This window comes from Cucurbita pepo, unplaced genomic scaffold, assembly GCF_002806865.2.
Source record: "Cucurbita pepo subsp. pepo cultivar mu-cu-16 unplaced genomic scaffold, ASM280686v2 Cp4.1_scaffold002813, whole genome shotgun sequence".
In the NCBI taxonomy this organism is placed as follows: domain Eukaryota; kingdom Viridiplantae; phylum Streptophyta; class Magnoliopsida; order Cucurbitales; family Cucurbitaceae; genus Cucurbita; species Cucurbita pepo.
In genome coordinates this window covers 1-1,702 of record NW_019648842.1, presented here as the reverse complement: position 1 = coordinate 1,702, position 1,702 = coordinate 1, and the positions used below count along the sequence as shown (strand labels likewise).

At 38.7% G+C, this 1,702-nt stretch overlaps 1 protein-coding gene across 1 annotated transcript; it reads left to right on the top strand.

Annotated features, from left to right (window-relative positions):
• Positions 1 to 6: 6 nt before the first annotated feature.
• Positions 7 to 1,189, top strand: LOC111786795. The gene is made up of 3 exons (XM_023667020.1): positions 7 to 153; positions 284 to 532; positions 626 to 1,189. The coding sequence occupies exons 1-3, from the start codon at positions 55 to 57 to the stop codon at positions 734 to 736; spliced, it is 459 nt and encodes a 152-aa protein (XP_023522788.1). The 5' UTR covers positions 7 to 54; the 3' UTR covers positions 737 to 1,189.
• Positions 1,190 to 1,702: the final 513 nt, after the last annotated feature.

The window sequence follows — 1,702 nt, the reverse complement described above, 5'->3', positions numbered from 1 at the left end:
AGAAGAAAAAGGAGAGCGAGAGAGGTGATTATCCATCGAGGAGTTGTTCTTGGGATGAAGACCAGTTTTGTGTTCTATTGGGGGAATTCGATCGAGAACGCTGTGAAGACTAATTGGATCATGTACGAGTATGCCCTAGGCGATCATTTTAAGGTACTTCTGTCACTCGATTCATTTTCTGTCTCAGCGTCAGCTTCCACTTTACCTACTATTTGATTTCAACCATAAATTGAATTTACCGAGTTTCGTATGTTATCGGGGTAATTGTGGCTTTGATCCACAGGCTTCTTTTGTACTGCATCGGGTATTTGTAAGAGGTTGGGGACTTGGCATTTCGGGTAATGGCTTAAGTGCTTATGGTGACGGAAGTGTCTCAGCAGTATGCCATAATGGCAATCAGCAAGATGGAATTCCAGTAACCAATGGCATCGCAGGACATGAAATGGGTTGTGCGGAGAAGCCAAATTGTGTGCTCGTTACAGATCCTGTTACCACTTTGCAAGTCCCATCAGAAGCTTACCCTTGCGGGATGGTAAGATTAATTTGTATTATGGTTCTTATTCTATTTCAATTAGTTCCAAAATCTTCATTTTCTGGCATTACATTCTGTAATTTGTGTGTGCAGATGGCTCCCTCGCCTGTAACCCCTACTGGTTCAATCTCTATTATGGACGGAGATTTTATAGAATTAAACGATCTTGATGATCAGTTGGATCCGGAAGATATCAGTCGATGAGTGTTAATTCTCAGGCTTATTCCTGCCTGACGTTAGATTTCAGATGGGGTACAAATTCTTCAGGAAAGAGACACTGTGTACTAGTGTTACTGAACCATCTCTTAAATGCGAAAGAAACTCTGCCTTGGAGTTAGCAAGATTGCATAAGGGAGGGGAGCAAATTGCCGGTTGAGGTAATAGATTGCTTTTCTTTATGCTGTTTGCTTCAGTTTATTCTTCCCCTGATGTTTCAGGGAATGATTAGCTTTTCTTTTTGTTTTTTTGTTTGTTTCTGTGAATGTAAATTTGAAATTGGCTAAATGTTTGGCATTTTTGTTCTGATAAACAAGGGGATGTTGATTTATTCACCCAAATTGGAAGAAGACATGAGTGTTGGTGTAATTAATGCTATTCTGCATAATAATCCATTTTTGCCAATTGTTGCTATTGGCTAATTGTAGGCCTTTCTGTAAATCTCTTCCACTCATTTTGTGATGATTAGTTTTCAAAATTGATCGATTCTGACCCCTTTTTTTCCTGATTGGAAAGTGTTTTATATTTATGTTAAACTCTCTTAACATATAAAATCTTATATTCTTGCACTGCTCCATAGTTTCTGTATCTTTCAAATACCAATTCAAAATGGCCAAAATTCTTTCTTCATTGCATAACATATTTCGGTTTCCTTTTCAAGTTGGAACAATTATTTCTCTTGGAATTGTTATTTTCATCCCAAGGAAAGTACGTAGTAGCAAAAGCCTATGGTACCAGAGGAGGCTCAGCCTTGAAAGGGGTGGACACAAGATGGTGCACTAGTAAGAATGTTTGACCCCAAAGAGGAGTAGATTGTGAGATCTCACATCGGTTGAGAGGAATGAGTGCCAGCATCATTTTTGATGGAAAGCTCAAAAGGAAAGCCCAAAGAGAACAATATATGCTAGCGGTAAGCTTAAGCTGTGAACTAATTAATTGTGTAACTCAAAATAA